At 45.4% G+C, this 26,358-nt stretch overlaps 2 protein-coding genes across 9 annotated transcripts in view; both read left to right on the top strand.

The window, feature by feature from the left end:
- The window catches only part of LOC310701187 (uncharacterized protein), a 267,686-nt gene that overhangs the window by 201,546 nt on the left and 39,782 nt on the right, over nt 1-26,358 (top strand). The window lies entirely within an intron of this gene.
- Nucleotides 1-26,358, top strand: part of LOC310701156 (uncharacterized protein) — a 61,050-nt gene that overhangs the window by 20,008 nt on the left and 14,684 nt on the right. For 2 of the 8 annotated variants that reach the window (XM_083491544.1, XM_083491545.1), the window contains exons 4-6: nt 2,179-2,259; nt 3,000-7,326; nt 18,783-18,868. In XM_083491544.1, the coding sequence (XP_083347670.1) occupies nt 2,179-2,259; nt 3,000-5,122 (2,204 nt within the window). In that variant the 3' untranslated portion in view covers nt 5,123-7,326; nt 18,783-18,868. Of the gene's footprint in view, nt 1-2,178; nt 2,260-2,996; nt 7,327-11,169; nt 11,259-13,876; nt 14,046-18,782; nt 18,869-23,202; nt 23,305-24,238; nt 24,410-24,534; nt 24,662-26,358 lie in introns of those variants that run through there. The other 6 variants (XM_083491542.1, XM_083491543.1, XM_083491540.1 and 3 more) reach the window with 4 other exon arrangements.

Genomic DNA, 26,358 nt, shown 5'->3' with positions numbered 1-26,358 from the left:
GCAAGTAGATAAATAGGTACCGCTCCGGCGGGAAGGTAAACAGCATTTCCGTGCGCTTCTCTGGTTTTGCCAGAAGCAGCTTAGTCATGCTGGCCACATGACCCAGAAAAACTGTCTGCGGACAAACGTTGGCTCCCTTGGCCAGTAAAGCGAGATGAGCGCCGCAACCCCAGAGTTGTTTTCAACTGTACTTAAGTGTCAGGGGTCCTTTACCTTTTCTATAATTACATTGGCCAGAGTTTCAATGACCAATACAAATAAAATGAGAAAGGAGACATCCTTGTTTGGTGCCCCAGGATAATGTTATTTGTTTTGTTATACCATCGTTCACTATGATATATGCCTTGTTCCTCAAATATAATTGCTTTATTAATCCCTTAAATCGTTCTCCAAATCCTAAACTTTCTATAATCATTTTTAACGCTTAAAATGCTACTATACCAGCTTTCAATTTATTTCTTCTTCTTATATCTATTTTATTCAACACTCTTTTTATTAAACTAGACATCTGTCTTCCTGCTACAAAGCCACATTGGTTTTTATTTATATATTTATACATAAAATTATTTATTTCTTAATTTCGGGCTCAAAAAATAGGGGGCATCTTGTACATGGGGGCATCTTATAGACGAAAAAATATGGTATTTCGCTATCTTATTTACTGTTTGACTATTATTGAAGATCCTTGTATCTAACCTCCATCTTCTGGCTTCCTTGTAATCTTTCTTTATTTTTAATACCCTATTAACCAATGTGTGGTCAGTTACCTTTATTATTCCAATTTCCATATTCAGTATTTTAGATATTAAGTTTTTTGAAACGAAGATATAATTGATCCTTCAGTAGGTCTTATGCACTGGTGAGAAGAAAAAAATTCTTCTCTCCTCCCTTCATCACTCTCCAAACATCTTTCGTATCTTTCCTTTTCATAATTTTAGCTAATCCTGTAATGTTATTACATCTTTCCTCTGAGGTAGGATTTGACTTATCCAATTGTTTATCTAATACCATATTGAAATATGCTGCCACAATCATATGGCCCTTTGGAATATCCTCCATTTCCTTAAATACTTTATCAAAAAATTCCACCTGATTTTCATTAGCAACATAAATATTAATTATAATGTATTTCCCCCTGCTATTGTCCCTTGAATTATAATGCATCTTCCCTCAGGATCTTTCTTCATTTTTAATATACTAAACCAGCATCTCTTTGAAATTGTAGTTGCTACCCCTCTTGATTTTGAAGTACCAGGTGCTTTTTCATAATTATTTATACCTCTCAGTCTGTTTTCATTAACCCCCTCTTTCTTCTGATGCATTTCCTGTAAAAATATTATATCTGCTTTATCTTTATTCAGTAATGTTTCTATCCTCCTCCTTTTCCTAATCAACCTCCACCCTTTAATGTTTAAGGTTGAAATCCTTATTTCATTATCCATGTGGTACCTCGGTTTTCAAATGTCTCCGTTGACTAACATTTTGGTTTTTGAATGCCGTAAACCCGGAAGTTAATGCTTTGGTTTTTGAACACGCCTCAAAAGTCAAACATGCCATGTGGCTTCTGCTGAGTGCAAGATTCCGAGGCCTAGCTGTTGGCTGCTGAGTTTTTGGTTTTTGAATACTTCAGAACTCAAACGGTCTTCCATAACGGATTATGTTCGAAAACGGAGCTACCACTGTAGTACTGTTTATTATTTCACTACTCCAGGTTACATTCCTGCTTGAAAAGTTTCTTAAGGACTAACCTGTATTCTTTGCTTCATAATACTTGTTCTTCAGAGAAATCCATCTTTTAACATATTTTCTCTGGGGGCTCTCAGTTTCTGCTGCTTACTCCATAGCCAGCAGGGCCCGCCCCCCAAATGTGTATTTTATATGCTGGTTTTAATGTATGTATTTGTTTTGTTTTTGGACTAAAATATTGTAAGTTGTGTTGAGTTCCCATACCCCCAAAAGTAACAAATACATTGAATAAATAGGCTGCAGCAGGACCTGGTGGCTTCAGTTTTCCTGGTCCACAGTGCACATCACCAGATTGCAGCCCATAATATGTTTATTAGCCTTTAATATGTTTATTAGCCATCAGATATTTTGTTCTCTTTGCTTCAGATGATTATTTTTGAATATTTTTGCATATGACATAAATAGCAGGTCTCTTTTACTTATTCCACACAGGAGAGATTCTGATACCCAAGTCCGAGCTCTTCTCGCTCGAGACAGAAGAATACAGAGATGTTGTCCAGGACAAATGGAGAGGTAGGTGCTTCCACTTTGCTGTGACACTGTAGGTTTGATTGCTTCATTTCAGTGAGTATGAGCCTTGCTGGATCAAAATGAGGGACTATCTTGTCCAGCGTCATCTTCTCACAAGGACCAACCAGGGAGAATCCCACCAGCAGGGCCTGAGTACCAAAGCTCTCCCCATTCACGATTCCCAGCCACTTGGATTCAGATAAATAATATTTCCAAAGGTGGGGGGAGAAGATTAGCTGAGAACTAAATGACAGCTACTGAAATGGTGGGTGGTTCTGACAGTGGAGACACAGTGCAAGATTGGGGAATGTGTACATTTGGTTGGAATGTATCAGGAAGATGATATAGTTCACGGAGGAAGGAGAAAATGGACTGCAGATATGTAGCATTTGCAGAAGAAGCGAAAGAGGGAGAAAGTGCGTCCCTACTGATGTTACTGCACTGAAATTCCTATCACCACTGGCCATTGGACATGCCTGCTTGGGCTGATGGTACTTTGAGTTCAACCACATCTGGCTCCTACATCTGCATGGAAGGTTCCTCTTTTTTGCTCAGAGTTACTTGGGAGCTGAAGGTCGTATTGGATACTAACAGTTCCTGAAACTATTGTTAGGAATTCTTCCCTTTCCTGAAAATCAGTTCAGTGGTGTAAAGAGAAAGTGGTGGTCTTACTGTATGTTAAGTTCTCTTGTTCTCTTCCTTGAAATTCTAACAAGGTTTTATTTTCCCCTACTCTCAAGCAGACGATGGAGAAGGGAGTCAGAATTCTGAAGGACCATCTGTGAAGTGCTTCAGTGTGAGTGAGCATCTTATCACAAATCTACAAACTCACACAGGGAAGAAACCCTTTACATGTATGGAGTGTGGAAAGAGCTTCAGTCGGAATGGAATTCTTACTGTACATCAACGAATTCACACAGGGGAAAAACCATATAAATGTATGGAATGTGGAAAGAGCTTCAGTTGTAGTGGAAAACTTCCTATACACCAACGAATTCATACAGGGGAAAAACCATTTAAATGTATGGAGTGTGGAAAGAGTTTCAGTGACAGTGGAGCATGTACAAAGCATCAACGAACTCACACAGGGGAGAAACCGTATAAATGTTTGGAGTGTGGAAAGAACTTCAGTGAAACTGGAGCACTTACAAGACATCAACGAATTCACACAGGCGAGAAACCATTTAAATGTATGGTTTGTGGAAAGTGTTTCATTTGTAGTGGAAGCCTTAGTGTACACCAACGATCACACACGGGGGAGAAACCATATAAATGTTTGGCGTGTGGGAAGAGCTTCAGTGAAAGCGGAAAACTTACAAGACATCAACAAATTCACACAGGAGAGAAACCATTTAAATGTATGGTTTGTGGAAAGTGTTTCAGTGATACTGGAGCACTTACAAAACATCAACAAATGCACACAGGGGAGAAACCATTTAAATGTATGGCATGTGGAAAGAGCTTCAGTGAAAGTTCCCAGCTGACTATCCATCTCCGAACTCACACAGGGGAGAAACCATACAAATGTATAGAGTGTGAAAAGAGCTTCAGTCAGTGTTCCCACCTTACTATACATCAACGAATTCATACAGGGGAAAAACCATTTAAATGTATGGAGTGTGGCAAGAGCTTCAGTGCAAGTGGAAAACTTACAAGACATCAACGAATTCATACAGCAGAGAAACCATTTAGATGCATGGTATGTGGAAAGAGCTTTAGTCAAAGTGGAAGCCTTACTGTACATCAACGAACTCATACAGGGGAAAAACCACTTAAATGTATGGAGTGTGGAAAGCGCTTCAGTGAAGGTTCAAAACTGACCGTGCATTTAAGAATTCACACGGGTGAGAAACCATATAAGTGCTTAGAGTGTGGAAAGTGCTTCAATGTGACTGAACACCTTTATATACATCTACGAACTCACACAGGTGAGAAACCATTTAAATGTATGGAGTGTGGAAAGAGCTTCAGGGATAGGGGAAAGCTTACTGTACATCAACGAATTCACACAGGGGAGAAACCATTCAGGTGTATGGAGTGTGGCAAGAGCTTCAATCGGAATGGAATTCTTACTGTACATCAACGAACTCATGCAGGAGAGAAACCATATAAATGTATTGAGTGTGGAAAAAGCTTCACTGAAGGTCCACAACTTACCATACATCTCAGAACTCACACAGGGGAGAAACCATTTAAATGTATGGAGTGTGGAAAGAGCTTCAGTCGGAAAGGAATTCTTACTGTACATCAGCGAACTCATACTGGGGAGAAACCGTATAAATGTGTGGAGTGTGGAAAGAGCTTCAGTTGTCGTGGAAAACTTACAAGACATCAACGAATTCATACAGGGGTCAAACCATATAACTGTATCGAGTGTGGAAAGAGCTTCAGTGAAGCTTCAAAATTGACCATACACCTGCGAACTCACACAGGGGAGAAACCCTTTAAATGTATAGTGTGTGGGCAGAGCTTCAGTCACAATGGAATACTTACTGTGCACCTACGAACTCACACCGGGGAGAAACCATATAAGTGTATGGTTTGTGGAAAGTGCTTCAGTGAGAGTGGAAGCCTTACTGTACATCAACGAACTCATACAGGGGACAAACCATATAAATGTTTGGAGTGTGGAAAGAGCTTCATTTGTAGTGGGAAACTCAGTGTACACCAACAAAGTCACACCGGGGAGAAACCATTTAAATGTGTGGATTGTGGGAAGTGCTTCAGTGAGAGTGGAGCTCTTACAAGACATCAGCGAACTCACACAGGGGAGAAGCCATTTAAATGTTTGGAGTGTGGAAAGCGCTTCGGTGAGAATGGAACTCTTAGAAAACATCAACGGTCTCACAGAGAAGCAGTTGTTTAAATGGAAGGAGTTCTTAATAAACACCTACCGACTCTCACAGGGGAGATCCCATTTAGATTTATGGAGTGTGCCAAGTTTTTCCCACAGTTCACTTTGTCCCTCATGTCAGCAAACTGATACAGTGGTACCTTGGGTTACAGACGCTTCAGGTTACAGACTCCACTAACCCAGAAATAGTACCTCGGGTTAAGAACTTTGCTTCAGGATGAGAACAGAAATTGCAGGGCGGCAGCAGGAGGCCCCATTAGCTAAAGTGGTACAGGCAGAGGACCTTCTTGGTGGTGGCACCTGACCTGCAGAACGCCTTCTCATCAGATGTCAAGGAAATAAACAACTAGCTGACTTTTAGAAGACATCTGAAGGCAGCCCTGTTTAGGAAAGTTTTTGGTGTTTGATGTTTTATTGTGTTTTTAATATTCTGTTGGGAGCTGCCCAGAGTGGCTTGGGAAACCCAGCCAGATGGGAGGGGTATAAATTGTTGAATAGTGAGTAGACACGGCAGACGACACAGCGATTTCTCCAAAGCAGCTCTTTATTTTGTAAGCTGGAATAGAACTCAACAGCAAACAGCTCAGCCGGCCTGCTTTTATAGGCAGCCGGCTGTCAACATTGTAGCAATAACAACCCAGGGTTTCCCACCTAAAATAAGTGACGTGGACCTGAGTGAAAACTATCTACAGCATACCCTTGCTGGCCCAGGGTGAGAACTTCAGTACATAACATAAATAACTGCCATAATATGACAGAATGATGACTCCAATCACGCTAATGTTATTCTAGAGGTTTCCTTCCAATAACTGTAGTCTAGCTGCTGCGAACAGAAAGGAAATTAATATTTTAGATTAAAGCGTACAATATGGGGTCTAATATGGTTATAATAAGGCAAATGCTAAATTCGGAAGGATAGACTGTTTATTGGAGGTCTGATAAAAAACTTTTCCCCAGAAGTGTGGATGACAGTACACTCCCACCAAATGTGAAAATGGGAATCTGAGACCTTCTGCATGCAAAGCAACTGCTCTACCACTGAGCTGCACCCCCCCCCCGAAAATATAACAAAGTCTAAGTTTCTCCATCAGCTCCCTCTTTTTTTTAAAAAGGTACCCATTGAAATGACAGGGGACCACCATTTAGGGTTGTCTTGTTACTGTTCTAAACCCCTTCCCAGGAGGAGGCTTCTTAGAAATGGGGGGGGGGGGTCGTCTTTCGCTGCCTCTGCGGGGAATTGAACCCAAGAATTTCTCACTAAATGGGAATATAGAGTTTCAGTGAAGCTTCAAATCTGAAAGTACATCAATGAACTCACACAGGGGAGAAACCATTTAAATGTGTAGACTGGCAGAGCTTCAGTCACAATGGAATACTTTCTATTAATCAACGAACTCACATGGGTGAGAAACCATTTAAACGTCTGGAGTGCGGGAAGTGCTTTAGTAAGAGTGTAAGTATTAGAAAACATCAACTATCTCACAGAGAAGTAACTGTTTAAATGGAAAAAGTGTGGAAATGTTTGAATTAAAATGGAGTTCTTAATATACATCTTCGGAGTCTCCCAGGGGAGAACCCATTTAGGCATATGGAGTGTGCTATGTTTTCAATACAGATTTCACTTTGTCTCTCGTATCAATAAACTGATATAGGGGGAAATCAATTGTAAATGCATGGAGTGTATTTGATGTTCTGGTGTTTGTATGTACATATATGTATTAAAGCAATGAAGGTAATGTCTCATAATAGTAAGTATAATGAAAGATACCATGTACTGTTAGGGATGTGCAGAATGTGACCCATGAGTGGTGGTGAAGAAGAAGAAGAAGAAGAGGAGTTTGGATTTTATATCCCGCCTTTCACTCCCCTTCAGGAGTCTCAAAGCAGCTAACATTTTCCTTTCCCTTCCTCCCCCACAACAAACACTCTGTGAGGTGAGTGGGGCTGAGAGACTTCAGAGAAGTGTGACTAGCCCAAGGTCACTCAACAGCTGCATGTGGAGGAGCGGAGACGCGAACCCGGTTCCCCAGATTACGAGACTACCGCTCTTAACCACTACACCACACTACACCACACTGAATATGTGCTGAGACTCCATTGATATTTGGTCTTTGGCAGAGAGAGTTGGGAATGGAGAGCTGCGAGAAGTAGAACACAACAGAGATGTTTAGGAAGCAGAATTGGCTCTGGAATCCTAGAACTGTAGAGTTTAAAGGGTCATGGTAGTCCAATTCCCTGTTATAAGAACTGCATAAAGCCCATTTTTCTAATTGCAATAAAGGAACAATGAAAACATAGAAAGACTGAAAAGAAATTTTTAAAGTGTCCTAAAGGTAAAGGTAACAGGACCCCTGACTGTTAGGTCCAGTCGTGGACGACTCTGGGGTTGCGACGCTCATCTCGCTTTATTGGCCGAGGGAGCCAGCATACAGCTTCCGGGTCATGTGGCCAGCATGACTAAGCCGCTTCTGGCGAACCAGAGCAGCGCACGGAAACACCGTTTACCTTCCTGCTGGAGTGGTACCTATTTATCTACTTGCACTTTGACATGCTTTCGCGCTGCTAGGTTGGCAGGAGCAGGGACCGAGCAACGGGAGCTCACCCTATCACGGGGATTCAAACCGCCAACCTTCTGATTGGCAAGCCCTAGGCTCTGTGGTTTAACCCATTAAAGCATCCTATGTTGTTTATATTTCATTAATTCATTCTTTTACAATACATTCTCAACTGAAATCAATGGAAAGTGTAACAAGCCACGTTAGACTGTCTACAATATCATCAGTTACATGAAATGTTTAAAACGGACAGGAAAACCTTTTTTGGGAACAAAGCTCACTATTTGAATAAAAGCTGCTACAAGATAAAAAAACTTTAGACCTTGTGATAATGGTTGAAGACCCTATAAACACTAGATACGGAAGGGGGGGCATGCCTTTCTTCACCCTTCCGCCGGTCACCAGAGGGTCCGAGGCGATGACCTCAAGGGCACCCAGCCCAACGTGGACCCCTCAGCCCCCACACCGTTGCATAAGCACCACACTCTACCCCAAGCCCCATAAATAAAGTGCCCTTTTCCCTTTCCTACACCAATCCGCTATTACGGGCGAAATAAGCCCAAAATCTTATGCCTTCCCTCCCGCTCTATCTTTACTATGGGTCGACCGTACAAAGCTGTATTCCCTATTCTTTCAATGGGTGCGTTCTACCCAATCAGAACCATGCATTCACCTTGCAGAGCTAGCTCAGCGAGCTCCTGCACGCCTCATTTAACCTCTTGACAAGCTGCTGACGGCTCCCTGCTGGGAGAACAATGGAACCGAAACTTGTGAACTCATAAAAGTGTCAAATCTTGCTACAATGTATCCATTTTGTTTCCGACCTCAATTATCAATATAAAATGGACTAAAATCTTTTAAAAATCGTGTAAAATCAACCACAACTCCAATTTTCTTGCTTTCGGTGCCAATCGGCTCAGTATCTCCAGGACTCCATGACACCTCCCCTGCCCTCCATGATCCCTCAAGCGAGGTGTCACGTACTCAGGAAGACCCTAATCCTGTCAAATCGCTCTGCCAAGCTTTTCCTCCAGGCAATGCCAGGTGGCAGACTATGCATACATGGACCATTGTCTTCTCATCACCGGTACTCAGCATGTGCTTATCTGCGCATATCTCCAGCTCTGCCTATTCCCCCCTACCTCCTCCATATGTTAATCTGGTGTAACCCAACCTCTTCCTAATGTATTCATGATGATGTAACACTGATGTATTTTGCACTGTATTCTGGGACATGGAGGGAAGTTTTAAAAGTTCATGTCACCCCTTTCTCGGGGTTCAATCTCGCCTTGAACCTGTTGCGCAATAAACTTGGATCTTCTGCAGCTTGCTCCTGTCTCCAGCTGAGCTCATTTTCCTCCGCAGGGACCCGCGGACTTAGTCCGACGAGTTGGGTGGCAGAGCAGCCTCACACCCAGATTTTACCATAACACACTACAGAAAGTATTAGAAAAAATATAGGAATTTGGACAGGTATCACATTTTAAATTGAATAAAAATAAGACTAAGCTCTTAGTGAAGAATGTTTCAGAGCAAGACAAAAAGGAGATACAGCATAAGACACAAATATATATATCTGTTAAATATCTGGGAATATGGTTTACAGTTAAGAATATTAATATATTTAAAGATAACTGAAAAATTATGGACAGAAATAAAAAGGAATTTAGAAATTTGCGGAAGGATGAATTTATCATTATTGGGCAGAATTTCAGTAATTAAGATGAATGTATTGCCTCATATGTTTTTATTTCAATCAATTCTGGTGATAAGCAATATGAACTGCTTCAAAGAATGGCAAAAATATATCTCAAGATTTATCTGGAGAGGGAAGAAACCAAGAATAAAACATAAATTACTAATAGATGTCAAAGACAGAGGAGGTTTCTCTCTACCAGATTTAAGATTACCGTATTTTTCGCTCTATTGGACGCACTGGACCATAGGACGCACCAGACCATGGGGGGGGGGGAGAATGGGGGGGGAATGGTTTTTATTGTTCTCGCCCTCAAAAACAAGGTGCGTGCAAGAGCAGGCCTTGCTGCTGCCCCCCAGCGTTGCTTTCCCCCACCGCCAGCCTCAAAGATCCCTGAAGCCTTTGGAGCACAGCTGCACTTCAAAGGCTTGAGGCTTTGGGGACATCCTTTGTAGCCTCCGCAGGGCGGTGTGGTGCCTTCACCTCGCTGCCCTGCGGAGGCTTTGCACAGCCATCCCAAAGTTGAAATAGCAAGACGGAGGGCTGTGCAGTGCCCCGTCTCGTTGTTTTGGCTTCGGGGACAGCAGGCTGCTGTCCGCAAGCTTGCGGAGAGCTGCCCAAAGCCCGGGGTGCACAGCGCTGCGCTCCCCAGGCTCCGGGCTGCAGGCAGCTATTCGCAAGCCTGCAGAGCCTGGCGGGAGTTCCAGCCGGGCTCCGCAGGCTTGCGGATAGCTTCCTGAAGCCTGCATTCACTCCGTAGGACGCACACACTTTTCCCCTTCATTTTTGGAGGGGGAAAAGTGTGTCCTATAGAGTGAAAAATATGGTATATTATGAAGCATCTTGCATTTGCTGAATCCAGGATAGGATAACTTAAAAAAATGTAGATTTGTTAGATTTGGAAGGTCATGATAAAAGATTTCGTTGGCATGTGTATTTATGATATCATAAGGCAAAAGCGCGGGTGGCACTGTGGTCTAAACCACTGAGCCTAGGGCTTACCAATCAGAAGGATGGGGGTTTGAATCCCTGTGACAGGGTGAGCTCCTGTTGTTCGGTCCCAGCTCCTGCCAACCCAGCAGATCAAAAGCATGTCAAAGTGCAAGTAGATAAATAGGTACTACTCTGGCGGGATGGTAAACGGCATTTCCGTGCGCTGCTCTGGTTTGCCAGAAGCGGATCACTCATGCTGGCTAAAAGACCCAGAAGCTGTACGCCGGCTCCCTCGGCCAATAAAGTGAGATGAGTGGCACAACCCCAGAGTCTGAAGGCGGCCCTGTTTTGGGAAGTTTTTAATGTATGATGTTGTATTGTTTTTAATATTCGGTTGGAATCACTCCTGCAAATGTCATTTCATCAACCAATTTTCCTATCTCTATTCAAAGGGCTCCGCTGCAGATTTCCAAATGTAACAATTCACTGATAACTGTATCTATCTACTGGCTCATTGGGAAAACTCTGGAAAGTCATATAACAAAGCCTAACTTTCTCCATAAGCTCCCTCTTTTTTTAAAAAAAGTACCCATTGCAATGACATTGGACCAGCCTTTAGGGTTGTCTTAAGTTACTGCTCTAAACTCCTTCCCAGGACGAGAATTTTTAGAAATTCGGGGGGGCGGGGGTCGCCCTTCGCTGCCTCTGCGGGGAATTGAACCCATGAATTTCTCACTCAATAAACGGGAATATAGGGCTTGCCGGCTGGGAAGGGAATTTCTGTTTTGCAAGGAGGGGGAGGCGGATCTCCTGCCCCTCCCCCTCCCTCTGGGTCAATGAGCTCCGCTTCCTAGAGAGGCAGGAAGGGAGTTTTATTGCGGGGGAGGGAAGAGGCGATTTGGAGGGGAGGGGTCTCCATCCTCATTGGCGGAAGAGAAGCGGACTTGGAGAAGAGGAGAAAGAGGTGCCGCATATTGGGGGGTTATTTGGGGGTGGGAGAAGGATTTGCATTCCCTCTCCTTTAATGTACAAACAGGGCATTTGGGAAAGGAGGCGGGAGGATTGCGGGGGGGGAGAGACAGGAAATAAGGGAAGGGCTCCGCCCTTTCTCTGTGGGTAAGGGGGGCGGGACGCAGGCCACCCTGTTGCAAAGCGGGGTCCTCTCCCCCCAGGAGGGTTTGCATGGCAAGATCTTTTTCGAAGCGCAGAGATCAAAACAGGCTCCCATGGTGGGGGGAGGGGGGGGCGAAGACACTTGAGACGATCCACAAAAGGGTGCCCCCCCCATGCACCCAAACTACAAAGGGATTTGCAGCCCTACCCTGTGCCTGTTGACTCAGCGGTCAGTCCTATTCCGTTCAAAGGGGTGGCCGCCCCATTCCACCTTGTGATCCTCCTCTCTGATCTGCCCCCCTCCGATATGTGCTGCTGAAGCCCCTGCCTCAGTGGGGCGGAGATCGGGAGGGCAAGCAGGGGGGAGGAAGTGGAAGCAGAGTCGCCTCTGGATTGGGGGAGAGGGGGGAGATTTCGAATTGGGTGGGGGGTGAGAGATGGACAGTGTCAAGGGAAATCGGCCTCCGGAGCTTCCTGAGTAAGAAGGAGGCTGATGTGAGAAGGAGGAGGGAGGCCCCCCAGCCCCCCTTTCAGAAATCCCAGTCTGGCCGGCTGAGGTTGCTTTGGCACAAAGGAAAGAGCCTTGTTGGGTTTCCCATGTTGGGGGGGGGTTGCTGTGCTGCTTTTGTGCCCCAAAACTGGAGGGAAGAGGAGCATTCCTGATTTCCTGAAGCATGAAAAAGCACCTTGTCAGTTTCCCTCCTGCTTGGCAAGGGAATTGGGCCCATGGATGACAGGAATTGAAACTGATCAAGGTCTCAGGAGCCCTTTAAATATGTTCATAGCAAAGACTGGAGGAATTAAAGAAATGCCCCCTCCCCAGCTGGACTTGGGGGAAAGAGAAGGGGAGGGATGAGTTTTGGATGCTCCTTCTTTCCAAAAAGAGGCTTCTCCAGATATCCTCTTGGGACTTTGTCGGGAAGGAGAATCAAAGCTCCCAGGGGTGGGAGATCTGGCCTGTCTTGCAGGATTGGCCCAGCGCAGAGGTGCTGAGGGACTTTCTCTGCCGGTGCTGCCAGCCTCACTCCTGCCTAGCCTCGTCCCCATCCAGGTTGCCAGGAGGGCCTTGTAATGCTGTAAGGTAAAGGTAAAGGGACCCCTAAGCATTCGGTCCAGTCGTGACCGACTCTGGGGTTGTGGCGCTCATCACACTTTATTGGCCGAGGGAGCCGGCGTACAGCTTCCGGGTCATGTGGCCAGCATGACTAAGCCGCTTCTGGGAAACCAGAGCAGCACACGGAAACGTCGTTTACCTTCCTGCCGGAGTGGTACCTATTTATCTACTTTCGAACTGCTAGGTTGGCAGGATACTGTAGGTGATCTAAAATGCACCTGGGCAATGCTCACACCAGAACCCTGCAAGGTGGGCCAGGATGACAGCCTGTTCCATGTTTGGAACAGGGGTGGAGACCATTATCCAGCCTGAGGGCCATATTCGCTCCTGAGCAGCCTTCCAGGGGCCTCTTTCTATTGATGGGCAAGACAGAGGACAGAGTTGGTGGGGCTATGGGGCTGACTCTGAGCTTTGTCCAGGAGCTGCCTGCCTTCCAGGGATTTTTCCCAGCCCCACAAAAAAACCTCAGGAGGCAGTTGGGAAACGTTGGAAAGAGGGTGTGGTGCTGGGGAAATTCCTGAGGGCCAGAGAGAAAGAGAGAAAGGATTTGAGGGCCAATTCAGCCCCTGGGTCTGAGGTTCCCAACCCTGCAGTTCGGGTGCTGGGCTTCCACCAGGGAGACCCAGTCTCCCATCCCCCTGCTCAGGAGGGATGCCCTGTGCCCAGTTTGGACCCCTGAATATTTCTCCTGTCCTTCCTCATGGTGTAGGGAAGATAAAAGCGGACACACACACAGGTTCCTAAGAGGAAGGACTAGGGGGGCATAAGCCACTGAACTTCATATCTCTGTCCCCTAAACTACAATCCATGTTAGCGCATCGAGTGCTCTAAATATTTCCTCTCCCCTTGGATGGAGCTTCTTCACCCTGGTGCCCTCCAGGTGTTGCTTTTCTTCTGACTGCAAATTCTGCCCATAATTTAGGAGATTCTCTTATTTTCTTCATTCTAAATGTATCAAAGGGTCAGAAACTGGTTTCCTGGGTGGCTGTTTGGAGGAATGACTGTAATGCTTTCTGCGAAGCTTCATTCAGAGTTTGGGATTTGATCCTAGAACTTTACAAACTGAAGCTGAATGTCCCCTAAAGGCTGAGGCAGCTTATAGTATTATAAAGTTCCTGTAGAAAGGATTACATCCTTCCAGTTCCCTTCGTAATGAGAATTTATGAGTATTAGTTTATTAGTACTGGTATTTGTACTTTGTAAAAGGAATGCTATTTGTGTTAATGTCTCCCACCCTAAATAAATCTGCCTTTCTGTGAACTGTTCTGTGACATCCAGGTATAAGGTGGTATATAAATTCAATAATAATAATAATAATAATAATAATAATTATTTCTGCATTATTCTCCTTAAAGAGCTCACTGCATTGAAGCACATCTTGTCAACAGCTGAGGGAGTCCCAGAAGTGGCCCAGTTTACGCCTCCTCCAAATCGCCTGCAGGCAGCACAATGGCCTCAGAGGCACTGTTTGGACCGTCTCTTCTTAAAGATGGAGTGGAAAGAGGAGCTGGGCAGCTTCCTCAGGTAGGGAAAGAGCAAGGGGAGCAGGGAGGAGGGAAGAGGCACAGATGGGACCACCCAGCCTCCCTCTGTGTTGAGTGGGGATGATGGGGATCTAAGATCAGCTTTGTCTTCTTCCTCTTCTTCTTCCAGGCCCTCTTGACCTTTGAGGAAGTGGCTGTGTTTTTCACGGAGGAGGAGTGGGCTCTGCTGGATCCAGGCCAAAGAGCTCTGCACAAGGAAGTCATGGAGGAGAATTATGAGATGGTGGCCTCTCTAGGTAAGGGCACATTTTTATTCCTCTTGACTGTTAGACGTTGGAGGTGTGAATCTGCTGTTTGAGCCATTTATTCATGCTGTGTCTTCTTCTTTGGCGACCCCTCGTAGCCGAGTAAGATTGTCTTCCATCCACATGATCTTAATGGTGTGTCCGTAAGTGACTGTGCAGTCCAATTCTGGATCCACACATCCTTTGGCAGTGGGGACATAGGTTTCTGGGCAGAAATGGCTAAGGGAGCTGGGCATGTTTAGCCTGGAGAAGAGGAGGTTAAGGGGTGATATGATAGCCATGTTCAAATATATAAAAGGATGTCATATAGAGGAGGGAGAAAGGTTGTTTTCTGCTGCTCCAGAGAAGCGGACACGGAGCAATGGATCCAAACTACAAGAAAGAAGATTCCACCTAAACATTAGGAAGAACTTCCTGACAGTAAGAGCTGTTCGACAGTGGAATTTGCTGCCAAGGAGTGTGGTGGAGTCTCCTACTTTGGAGGTCTTTAAGCAGAGGCTTGACAACCATATGTCAGGAGTGCTCTGATGGTGTTTCCTGCTTGGCAGGGGGTTGGACTCGATGGCCCTTGTGGTCTCTTCCAACTCTATGATTCTATTCTATGATTCTAGGAGTTAATCACAGCGAGGTTTTGCCATCATGCTTTCCTCGTAGCTTGTTTCTCCCTTTCGTCCTGAGTTTGTGCTTCTTCAAAGTCCACGAAGCCTTTAGTAAAGCTATTTTCCAGTTGGCACTCTTGCAAGCCCGTGGTTCCCAATTTTCTATGCCTATACTTCATTTTTTTAGAATAGCCTTCAGAACATCTTGAAACCACTTTAGTTGCCCACCTGTATTTCACTTTCCATTCTTAAGTTAGAAATAGCATAGTTGCTTTGGAAGACAATAATCAGGCATCTTTACAACATGACCAGCCCAACGAAGTTGATGTTGAAGATTGTAGTTTATAAACGCTGTACTTTTATCAGTAGGTAACTTCATAAGCTGATATTGTGGTATGAATTCCCCCAAAAAAACTAAAATGGGAAAATCTACAAAGGGACTCACGGGTTAATAATGGTGTTATGATGTTTCCTGGTCCACGTCATTTATTAGCTTTTAATGGGCCAGCAGATACTTTGTTGCCTCTGCTTCAAAAGTTTAATATTTTTGTATATTTTTATAGTCATATAGAGTAATATCTCTGGTTACAAACCGTCCTCCTTGCGAAAGCTTCGGCTTACGAGCTCTGCTAACCCGGAAGTAGGTTTCCTGGTTGCGAACTTTGCCCCAGGATGCGAGCGGAATCGCCCCATTAGCGAAAGTGTGCCTCAGGTTAAGAAAGGTTTCAAGTTGAGAACGGACCTCCGGAACAAATTAAGCTCATAACCAGAGGTACCACTGTATTACTAATACAGCACTTATGTTTTACTTATTCCTCATAGAGCGGCTCTGATACTCAGGTCTGAGCTCATCTCCTTGCTTGGAACTGAAAAACACAGGCATGTTGTCCTGAACAGATTGAGTGTTACATGCTTCCACTTTGCTGTGAGACTGTAACTTTGTATGTCGCCTTTCAGTGTGTAGGAATATAAAACCGGTCTTGAAAGACCTACATTGGCTCCCAGAACAATTCAAAGTGTTGGTGTTGACCTTTAAAGCCCTAAATGGCCTTGGCCCAGTATACCTGAACGAGCGTCTCCACCCCCATTGATCTGCCCGGATGCTGAGGTCCAGCACCGAGGGCCTTCTGGCAGTTGTGAGAAGCAAAGCTACAGGGAACCAGGCAGAGGGCCTTCTCGGTAGTGGCGCCTACCCTGTGGAACGCCCTCCCATCAGATGTCAAAGAGATAAACAACTACCAGACTTTTAGAAGACATCTGAAGGCAACTTCAGGGAAGTTTTTAATGTGTGACATTTTCATGTATTTTTAATCTTTGTTGGAAGCTGCCTAGAATGGCTGGGGAAACGCAGCCAGATGGGCGGGGTACAAATAAATTATTATTATTATTATTATTATTATTATTATTATTAAGAGCCATTTGGATTAGAATGAGGGCCCATCTTTTCCAGCAGCCTGCTCAGGTTTAGGCGATGTGTACAGTTGGTTGGAATGTATCAGGAAGAAATTACGGATCATAGAGGAAGGAGAAAACTGAATACAGAGGTGCAGCATTTTCACAGGAGGGGGAAAGTGTCTCCCTCTTGATGTGGCTGCACTACAACTCCCATCATCCCTGGTCATTGGCCATCTTTGCTTGGGTTGATGCTGCTTAGAGTTCAACCACATCTGGAGGGTCATAGATGCCTCACCTCAGCATAGAAGGTTTGTCTTGGTGCTCAGTGTTAATGGGAGTCGAAGGTAGAACTGGATACTAAGGGTTCTTGAGACTATTATCTTATGTCCTTTCCTTTCCTAAATCTTTAGTAGATAGAAGAGGGAGGGATACTGGAAGTGTTAAAATCAGAGAAGGTGCTGATTGGCCTTGCTGTGTGTTAAGTTCTCTGGTTCTCTTCCTTGAATACCTAACAATATTTTCTTATCTCCCACCCCCGATATTTAAAACCAGGTGATGGAGAAGGCAATCAGAATTTCGAGGGGCCATCTGTAAAGTACTTCACTGCGAGTGAACACCTTAGGACACATCTACAAACTAAAACTGAGGAGAAACCCTTTAAATGTATGGAGTGCGGAAAAAGCTTCAGTGAAAAGGGAAAACTTACCATACACCAACGGATTCACACAGGGGAGAAACCATTTAAATGTATGCAGTGTGGAAAGAACTTCAGACAGTCTTCACACCTTACCGTACATCAACGAACTCACACAGGGGAGAAACCCTTTAAATGTACGGAGTGCGGGAAGTGCTTCAGTGAGAGTGGAAGTTTTACTCTACATCAACGAACTCATACAGGGGAAAAGCCATATAAATGTATTGAGTGTGGGAAGTGTTTCAGTGAAAGTAGAAAACTTACTGTACATCAACAAATTCACACAGGGGAGAAACCCTTTAAATGTACGGAATGTGGAAAAAGCTTCAGTCAGAGTGGAAGCCTTACTGTACATCAACAAATTCACAGAGAGGAAAAACCATTCAGATGTTTGGAGTGCGGAAAGAGCTTTAGTCAGAGTGGAAGCCTTACTATACATCAACGGAGTCACACAGGGGAGAAACCATTCAGATGTATGGAATGTGGGAAATGCTTCAGTCAGTGTTCACACCTTACTAGACATCAGCGGACTCACACAGGGGAGAAACCATTTAAATGTATGGAGTGTGGGAAGGGCTTCAGTCACAATGGAATACTTACTGTTCATCTACGAACTCACACAGGGGAGAAACCATTTAAATGTATGGAGTGTGGGCAGAGCTTCATTCACAATGGAATCCTTACTGTACATCAACGAACTCACACAGGGGAGAAACCATTTAAATGTATGGAGTGTGGAAAGACCTTCAGTCAGTGTTCACACCTTACTATACATCAACGAACTCACACTGGGGAGAAACCATTTAAATGTATGGAGTGTGGGAAGGGCTTCAGTCACAATGGAATACTTACTGTACATCAACGAACGCATACAGGGGAGAAACCATTTAAATGTATGGATTGTGGGAAGGGTTTCAGTGAGAGTGGAGCTCTTACAAGACATCAACAAACTCACACAGAGGAGAAACCATTTAAATGTATGGAGTGCGGAAAGAGCTTCAGACATACCTCACACCTTACTCTACATCTACAAACTCACACAGGGGAGAAACCATTTAGATGTACAGAGTGTGGAAAGAGCTTCAGTCGGTGTTCACATCTTAATATACATCTACGAACGCACACAGGGGAGAAACCATTTAAATGTATACATTGTGGAAAGGGTTTCATTGAGAGTGGAGCTCTTACTAAACATCAACGATCTCACACAGGGGAGAAACCATTTAAATGTTTGGAGTGTGGGAAGTGCTTCAGTAAGAGTGTAACTCTTAGAAAACACCAGCAAACTCACAGAGAAGCAACTGTTTAAATGAAAGTGTTTAATGTGTTTCACTTATAGTGGAGTTCCTAATCAACACTTATGGACTCTCACAGGGGAGAACCCATTTAGATGTATGGAGTGCTCCCAAGTTTTCCCCACAAAGTTCACTTTGTGCTTCATATCAACAAACTCAGATAGGGAAAAATCAATGGTAAATGCATGGGGTACATTTGATGTTCTGGTGTTTGTATGGAAAGTTGTACATATATGTATTAAAGCAATGAAGGTAATTTCTCATAATTGTAAGTATAATGATAAAGCTAGTGTACTGTTAGGGATGTGCAGAATGCGACTCTGGAGTGCTCATTGAGAGTGAGCATGTGCTGAGAGTCTGTTGATATTTGGTCTTTGGCAGATAGAGTTGGGAGTGGAGAGTTGTAAAAAGTGCAGTACGACAGTAGTGTTTAGGAAGCAGGATTGGCTCTGGAATCCTAGAACTGAAGAGTTGAAAGGGACTCTTAAGGTCTTCTAGTCCAGTCCCCTGTTATAAGAACAGCAGCATAAAGCCCATTTTTATAATTGCAATAAAGGAACAATTAAAACACAAAATGACTGAAAAGTAATTATGAAACCTTACTACATTGTTTAGATTTTATAAATTCATTGTTTTACCTTCCCTTCTCATTCATGGGTACTTTAACTGCAAAGGGGATAAAATCCCTAGTGGTAACCAGAATAAAGAAGGTACTGAGGGGGACAACCAATATATGGAGGGAAGGTGGCACAGGGAAATGTGGGCATTGCCAGTGGTTTCAGGAGAGTCATTTGCCTACGGACAGAGGAATCTGTGCCCAAGTAATTGGCCCATCTTTCAGAAATCGATGATCTGGCAGATCTGCAAATCTATTATGAAGCAGCTTGCCTGAGTTGGTTAAAAGAATGGATTACATTGGATATTGCAGACATCCTGGACTTAGAATGCCAGGATTTAAAATTTTGCTGGCATGCATGCTTATGTTCTGGTGAGGCAAAAATTTACAAAAGCTTTAGAAACCATATTGTAAGGAAGAATTTGTATAGAGTTTGGGAGAAATATAAAAGTCTGTTGAAAATTAAAACACCTTTACGGCTATCTCCTATTGAGGCTATTACAATAAAGAGAGGCAATATGGATAGACAATGGGCGATTTACAGGGAATTGTAAATTACAGGCCCATGTTTCAGAAATCTGTAGAAAGAGCAGGCAGTATAGGAGGCTGAAAGCAGAGTTCATACGGAGCTGCTACTCCCTCTGCTGGCATTGAGCATTTGCCCATGACATGAAGCAGCCACAGCAGGTGCTGCAAGCTGCCCACAGTTGGACTTTCACCCCCAAAGGCCCCCTCCTCCATCGCCTTCTGAGACAGACGGATGCCAGCAGGGGTCTCTTTGCCTGCCAGGATTGCACCTGGGACCTCCTGCATGCAAAAGCATTGAATTCAAGACCTTTTAAAATAAATCATTTATTCAAAATAAATACAGCTTTGTCCACTGCCATAATATCACAGAATGATCACTCCGATCCTCAATCCCAGATCATAGTATTGTTTGCTCCCCCAATACCTTCAATAAGAACCCTACTATCAATCTGTTTGGCTAGACATTTCCAATCATTATATCCCCTCCACAAATACCTCCATGGTGGTGATGATGATAAATAAATACTAAATAATTTTTTATTTATATCCTGCCCTTCCCAGTTCAGAAAACCGGGTTCAGGGTGGCTAACAACAAATTTAAAACACTTAATTGATGCAACAAAAAACAGCATAAAATGTGAATAACAATAAATTCAGAAATAAATTTAGGGGGGAAATCCATCCAATAAACATTAGATGATCACCTGGGCTAGTTGGCTAAATTAGTCCTATTTGGGCCAGTGAGGAAACCAGGGGAGAATTAGCTGTGGGATCCCAGAGAGGGTAATCTTCATAAAAGGGGAGGGGGAGGGAAGGAAGGGGAATAAAAGATCAGGCGAAGTTCAAATTGAAAGCCAGGCAAAATAGTTCTGTCTTACAGGCCCTGCAGAAGGAAGTTAAATCCTGCAGGGCCCTGGTGTCATGGCACAGAGCATTCCACCAGGTTGGGGCCATCACTGATGAGGATGATGGCGGCATCATGATGGCATTATCAATATCGTGTTCTTCTTCAATAAAGGGAGACCAGATTGTGTCAAAGGTATCTTTTTTGGAGATGCCTTTGATTAGACACCGATGGCATGTGAGGCGTTGTGATAGAGCAATGATCCAGATGTTATTGATCCAAGCTCCTATTGTTTTTTAGAGGTTTCCTTCCATCATTGGGCAATAACTGTAGTTTAGCTGCTGTGAACAGAAAGGAAATTAATTCTTTAGATTGAAGCCTGCAATTTGGAATAAAATCCAGTTATAATGAGGCAAGTGCTGGATTAGGACGGATAGATTGTTTAGTGATTTGGGGGGTCAGATAAAACACTTTTCTCCAGAAGGCGTGGACCACTGTACACCCCCACCAAACATGAAAATAGGAATCTGAAACATAACAAAGCCTAACTTTCTCCATCAGCTCTCTCTTTTTCAAAAAATGGAATTGGTGCCGGAATTTATGGAAATTTATGAAATTTACCAAAATCATCACAATCACTCTGGCAAATGCCCCTACAAAACATTTCATCAACCACGTACTCAGCAGCCTCCTTGCCTGGCCAATAATCGCTGGCATTCTGGCTCCTGAGTGGTAGCCATATCAGAAACAAGGTAAGCCCAGCCGCAGTCTTTTTAGGATCTTGGTCAAGACAAAATGGAGTGATTAACTTGACCAGGAGAACAGGAACATGTACATCAGGCATGTTCAACAGGTCAATCACGATCTACTTGTCGATCATGGGACGTGTAATAAACGTAAATCTGCCCTTATTCCGTTATGGGGGACACAAGAGCCCTTATAGAGTCCTTTGCAGGTTCTCCATTGGTCGGAGAAAATAACAAAGGCCAACCAGAGAATATTGAGAAGCAAAGCAGCTAGTAAGCCTGGTCTTTATTGAACTATTGCAACAGGGTGCCCCCTTCACACGCAGGAGAAGGAGGAGGACCCAGAACCAAGGTGTGTCCGCCCTTATATAGACATTTTAAAGTGCCCGCCCTGGAGCTCAAGACCACCCCCAGAAACATCATACCTACATCACAGAAAGGGCGGTCTACAACAGAAATCTGAGTGCGTTGTTTACCTCTTGTCTGGCAGATTACCTGTTAATGCTTACTTGATTGGATACCCTGGGGAGCCTGGCCTGTCTTTTGTAATGACAAATACTTAGTTCCTGAGCCAGGTCACAGGCTCACCTTATTCACACACAGACATACCCTTAAGACAGGATTTGTGAACAAAAAGACAATGGGGAGGCTCCCCCACCCCCTCCCTCCGACAGAGAAAACATTTGAAAATGGTTTCAGGGCGGTCCTCCTGTGCTGCTCCAGACATGTGGTCCACACATCTATCTATGTATGTGCTTGGTTGGCACATTTATGAACATTTATTATATATACATATAAGATCTTATATGTTTTTAGTTCAGATGTCATTGGTCGATTGTTGTCAATCACAGGACCTTTAGCGATCTACGTGACTCACAAAACGAAACAACGAAAAATGTTGGCGGGACCCTTCGCGACCAAAAAAAGAAAAATGTTCGCAACTGTCCCCCCCCATAAAAAATGCTCAACAAGTTTGCCCCCCCCCCAAAAAAAGCTCAACAACTAGATCAACAACGTTGCCTGTCAGTGACAACTGGTAGATCACAGCCAGTAGTTTAACACTGTGAGTAGGTCGCTTTTTCTTGGGAGTTGGAGGTACCTAATGCACATAATCACCTTTGTTTTACTTAATGGGAGTGAAGTGCAGGTCAAGGGAGGGATGGAGGCAAACCTGCCGGAACTGTGTGACGCTGTATTGTTTTTAATATTCGGTTGGAAGCCGCCCAGAGTGGCTGGGGAAACCCAGCCAGATGGGCAGGGTACAAATACAGTGGTGCCCCGCAAGACGAATGCCTCGCAAGACGAAAAACTCGCTAGACGAAAGGGTTTTGCGGTTTTTGAGCTGCTTCGCAAGACGAATTTCCCTATGGGCTTGCTTTGCAAGACGAAAACGTCTTGCAAGTTTGTTTCCTTTTTCTTAACACCGTTAATACAGTTGCGACTTGACTTCGAGGAGCAACTCATAGAACGGGGTGTGGTAGCCTTTTTTGAGGTTTTTGGTGATTTTTGAAGCTTTTCCAAAACTTTTCCGACACCGTGCTTCGCAAGACGAAAAATTCACTAGACGAAAAAACTCGCGGAACGAATTAATTTCGTCTTGCGAGGCACCACTGTAATAAATTATTATTATTTATTTTTATATAGAAGACCCCTCCCAGGTTATGACATAGCTGTGATGTATATATGGCGTATGTGTAATGTTGCACTAAGGGTGTTGAGTGTAAAAAGGGAAGCTTATACAAAAGAGACATTCTTGCCAGTGGCGTAGCGTGGGGGGGTGCAGGGGGGGCCGGCCGCACCGGGCGCAACATCTGGGGGTTAGGGTTAGGGGGTGCAAATCCACGGGTTAGGGGGCGCAAATTACTTGCCTTGCCCCGGGTGCTGACAACCCACGCTACGCCACTGCTTCTTGCTGCTTCTTCCATGTGGTGGGTGGAAGTCCTGTTGCAACAATAAAGTTCCCGGGGGGAGGCTTTTCAGAAATCGGGGTGGGGGGTGGGTCGTCTTTCGCTGCCGCTGCAGGTAATCGAACCCGTGAATTTCTCACTAAATAAACGGGAATGTAGAGCTTTCAGGCTGGGAAGTGAATTTCTGTTTTGCAAGGAGGGGGAGGCGCATCTCCTGCCCCTCCCCCTCCCTCTGGGTCAATGAGCTCCTCTTCCTAGAGAGGCAGGAAATTTGTTTTTCTTTTTTTGGGTGGGGAGAGGCTATTTGGAGGGGAGGGGTCTCCATCCTCATTCCCGGAAGAGAAGCGGACTTGGAGAAGAGGAGAAAGAGGTGCCGCATATTTGGGGGTTATTTGGGGAGGGGGGTGGGAGAAGGATTTGCTTTCCCTCTCCCTGAATCTACAAACAGGGCAGCTGGGAAAGGAGGCGGGAGGATTGAGGGGGGGGGGAGCGAGAAAGGAAAGCTGGGAGGGGCTCCGCTCTTTCTCTGTAGAAATCATGGAGGGGGGGCTGGATGCAGGCCATCCTGTTGCAAAGTGGGATCGCCCTCCCCCAACAGGGTTTGCATTGCAAGATCTTCTCTGAAGCGCAGAGATCAAGCCAGGCTCCCATGGTGGGGGGGGGGGAGCGAAGACACTTGAGACGAACCACAAAAGGGTCCCCCCCCAGTGGAACTTAATTAATTGCAAAGGGATTTGCAGCCCCACCCTGTGCATGTTGACTCAGAAGTCAGTCCTTCTCCGTTCAAAGGGGGGGCAGCCCCATTCCACCTAGTGGTGCTCCTCTCTGCTTAACACCCTCCATCTCCCTTCTCACTGCTGCCCCACTCCTGCCCCCCAGGCTCTGTCTCCAGTGGCAGGGGGGGCTGAGCTCCTCCAGGACCCTGATCTGCCCCCTTCCGAAATGTGCTGCTGAAGCCCTTGCCTCAGTAGGGCTCCTGGTAGAGCTGGTTCCATGGGGGAAGGTATGGAGGGCAGGCAGCGGCTATTGTGAGGAGTTGGCAAAAGGAAACAAGGATTTGCTTCTTGGGAAGGGGGTGGCCCCCATGTCGGCAGAGGGGGGAGCAATGGGGGAGGGTTTGCTGTCCTGTTTATGAGGCCCTGAAGCCGAGGGAAGAGGCACATTTTGGATTTTCACCTGCTGCTAAGCAAGGAAAATTGGTACATAAGTGGCGGGATTGAAATGTAATCAGGCAGGTTCGGGTCTGTGCTCACGAGGGACCAGTTTTGACCCCCGGTTATCTTTCACCCTGTCCTATCTCACAGAGTTGGGAAGATAAAAGCACAGCTCCTTTCTTTGAAGTAGAACTGCGCAAGTCCCAGAAGTGGCCAACTTTACGGCTCCTCCGAATCGCCTCACCAATGGCCTCAGAGGCACCGTTTGGACCTTCTCTTCTTCAAGGTGGAGTGGAAAGAGGAGCCAGGCAGCTTCTTCAGGTAGGGAAAGAGCATTGGGGAATCAGGTTGGAGGGAAGAGGCACAGATGGGACCACCCAGCCTCCCTCTGTGTTGAGTGGGGATGATGGGGATCTAAGAGCAGCCCTGTTTTCTTCTTCTTCCAGGCCCTCTTGACCTTTGAGGAGGTGGCTGTGTTTTTCACGGAGGAGGAGTGGGCTCTGCTGGATCCAGGCCAAAGAGCTCTGCACAAGGAAGTCATGGAGGAGAATTATGAGATGGTGGCCTCTCTAGGTGAGGGCACATTTTTATTCCTCTTGACTGTTAGACGTTGGAGGTGTGAATCTCCTGTTTGAGCCATTTATTCACGCTGTGAAGAAACAACATATGAACAGGATTAGGCCAGTGGCCCATCTAGTCCAGAATCCTGTTCTCACACCGGCAAAGCCAGATGCCTCTGGGAAACCAACAAGCAGGATTCGAACACAAGAGCACTCTTGCCTCCTGTAGTTTCCAGTATTTCGGAACACTGCTGTCTTCTGAGTGTGGAGGCATTGCAGAGCCATCACGGCGAGTGGCTGGCAATAGACCTCTCCTCCAGATATTTGGGCCATCATTGCTCCCTGTGGGATCGAGTTCCCTAGTTTAACTATGTGCTGTGTGAAGGAGGCTGATCTTTTATCTGTGTTTAGTGAATAATAATAATAATTTATTATTTCTACCCCACCCATCTGTCTGGGTTTCCCCAGCCAATCTGGGTGGCTTCCAATAAAATTAAAAGCATCTCCCTAAACAGGGCTGCCTTCAGATGTCTTCTAAAAGTCGGGTAGTTGTTTATTTCCTTAACATCTGATGGGAGGGCGTACCACAGGGCGGGCGCCACTACCAAGAAGGCCCTCTGCCTGGTTCCTTGTAACCTCACTTCTCGCAGGGAGGGAACCTCCAGAAGGCCCTTGGAGGTGGACCTCAGTGTCTGGGCTGAACGATGGGGGTGGAGATGCTCCTTCAGGTATACTGGTCCAAGGCCGTTTAGAACTTTAAACGTCAGCACCAACACTTTGAATTGTGCTTGGAAACTTACCGGGAGCCAATGTAGGTCTTTCAGGACCAGTGTTATGTGGTCTCGGCTGCCACTCCCTGTCACCAATCTAGCTGCCACATTCTGGATTAGTTGCAGTTTCCGGGTCATCTTCAAAGGTAGCCCCACATAGAGCGTGTTGTAGTAGTCCAAGCTGGAGTTAACTAGAGCATGCACCACTCTGGCGAGACAGTCTGCGGGCAGGTAGGGTCTCAGCCTGCATACCAGATGAAACTGGTAGGCAGCTGCCCTGGACACAGAGTTGACCTGCACCTCCATGGACAGTTGTGAGTCCAAAATAACTCCCAGGCTCCACACCTGCTCCTTCAGAGGTACAGTTACCCCATTCAGGAGCAGGGAGTCCCCCACACCCGCTCGCTCCCTGTCCCCCCAAAAGAGTACTTCTGTCTTGTCAGGATTCAACCTGTTAGCCACCATCCATCCTCCAACCACCTCCAGGCACTCACACAGGACCTTCACTGCCTTCAATCGTTCCAATTTGAAAGGGAGGTAGAGCTGGGTATCATCCGCATACTGATGAACACCCAGTCCAATCCCCCTGATGATCTCTCCCAGCGGCTTCATATAGATATTAAAAAGCATGGGGGAGAGGATGGAACCCTGAGGCTCCCCTAACAGCACTTTCTGGACACGGCCCAGGAGGAAGGAGCGGAACCACTGTATAACAGTACCCTCAGTTCCGAGCTCCCCTAGACGTTCCTCAAGGTTGTAATGATGATCCAGCAGAACTCGGAAACAGCTTTCACCTTTGTCCCAGGCCCGCCGGAGATCAAGGTCCGCATCTTCCAGGCGTGCCCGGAGTTGTTCTGCAACCACCTGTTCAATCACCTTGCCCAAGAATGGAAGATTTGAGACTGGGCGATAGTTGGCCATATTGGCCAGGTCTAAAGAT

The sequence above is a fragment of the Podarcis liolepis genome (genome assembly GCF_965112155.1).
Source record: "Podarcis liolepis genome assembly, chromosome: 2".
Taxonomy (NCBI): Eukaryota; Metazoa; Chordata; class Lepidosauria; order Squamata; family Lacertidae; genus Podarcis; species Podarcis liolepis.
The sequence above is the reverse complement of the archived record's forward strand: the minus strand, read 5'-3'. Positions and strand labels throughout refer to the sequence as shown.